Here is a 1,533-nt window from a genome sequence, read left to right on the forward strand (position 1 = left end):
CCCGGCCTAAAAAAATTTATATATACAAAAAATGAAGCTAGGCCCCATCGTGTAGGGATGCGTCCCACCACATCCCCGAAAACCCTGGGATAGCGAGAAACTACCCAGCAATACAGATTGCGAAACACATCCTTAAGGTAACTAAAGGGTCTGACTTCAAATAAATATTGGCTTCTTAAGCATTAACTGTTCACGTAGAGCCATTCCCACTGTGAACTCAGTGTAACGTGTAATCAATACCCATTCTAGGGACACGACAGGCCTCACCACACTCAACTTAATGCTACTGCACTGGCCAGTCACTTCCACCACGTGGGCAAAACCAGGCAACAGAATGCACAGGATCCTAACAGACATTCAGAATAACGCCATCACGTGTCTCCGCATCTTGTGTGCACACGGGGCTCAAGTTAACGCTCAAGGGGAAAGCAACAAACGTTCACCACTCCACCTGGCCATAGCATATGGTTGCTATCCAGTTCTCTCCATTTTGGCCCAAAATGGTGCCGATGTCAATGCTATTAATGAAGCCAGCATGACGCCCCTTCACATGGCTGCAAACATGCTGAATAAGGAGATGATGGAAACGCTCATTGCCTGTGGAGCAAACGTCAACTGTGCTGTCTCTTCCACGGGAAACACGCCCCTGAAGCTTGCAGTGTGCACCGCATCAAGCAAAGCAGGCCGACTGCTCGGGGCGGGGTCAGCTGCATCCATCTGCTGCTCACTCACGGAGCCAAAGTCAACGCCCAGGACTACAAAGGCCAAACAGCCATCCACGAGGCATGCTTTGGAGGCAGAGAGGCAATCATCAATCTCCTGCTTGACTTTGAAGCAAATGTTAACATTTTAACAAGAAACGGGGAATCTCCAATTTATATGTACCTTCAGCGCAGTTTCAATGTAAGAGATACGGCACTTCTGGCCAGGCTACTTGATCACACTTATCCTCTGAGAATGACCAATAACCAAGGAATTCTCCCTGCAGGAATCATGCTACCAGAATTCCGCCTCTTAAGGGACACCCTAATAAAGCAATCGCGAAAACCTTTATCCCTACAGGGTATCTGCAAAAGAAACATCAGGAATATTTACGGGGAGAAATACAAACAGCACTTGAAGCAACTTCTCCCGGTGGCGATATGGAATTCTGTCTACTGCTGTTACGACCTGGCAAACCTCCTGAAACAAGACCTCCCAGCTTCACAGCAGCAGGGACTTTCAGCCACTCAAACTGCATTTTCTGGCTAGACATGTCCCAGAAAATGCTTAACTTATCACCTTTGACATCCCAAATGTACAAACTACTGGTTCTTGAACACTTTCCAAAAAATAAAATGATGTGCCTATTAACATTTTGTTCCTAGGTTTGTTTTTTCGTGCCCTTTCCATGATTTAACTTCGGGCTGAAAAGTAAGCAAATTAATGTCAGTCTCTTCAACCAAAGACACAAATGTATTTTCTCTCTTTCTTGATAGTCTTTTGTGGATAAAACCAAATAGTCATTACAGACTTTTTTAAAACAGCAAAAAA

At 45.2% G+C, this 1,533-nt stretch overlaps 1 protein-coding gene across 1 annotated transcript; it reads left to right on the forward strand.

Annotated features, from left to right (window-relative positions):
• Positions 1-244: 244 nt before the first annotated feature.
• Positions 245-1,347, forward strand: LOC108526053 (ankyrin repeat domain-containing protein 61-like; the record flags this gene model as incomplete). Its single annotated transcript, XM_017866751.1, is given in 2 exon segments — positions 245-695; positions 698-1,347. Coding segments are annotated over 2 exon segments (1,005 nt in total), but the record flags the coding sequence as incomplete, so codon positions are not given.
• Positions 1,348-1,533: the final 186 nt, after the last annotated feature.

This window comes from Rhinopithecus bieti, unplaced genomic scaffold (assembly GCF_001698545.2).
Source record: "Rhinopithecus bieti isolate Rb0 unplaced genomic scaffold, ASM169854v2 scaffold_73238, whole genome shotgun sequence".
NCBI classification, from domain to species: domain Eukaryota; kingdom Metazoa; phylum Chordata; class Mammalia; order Primates; family Cercopithecidae; genus Rhinopithecus; species Rhinopithecus bieti.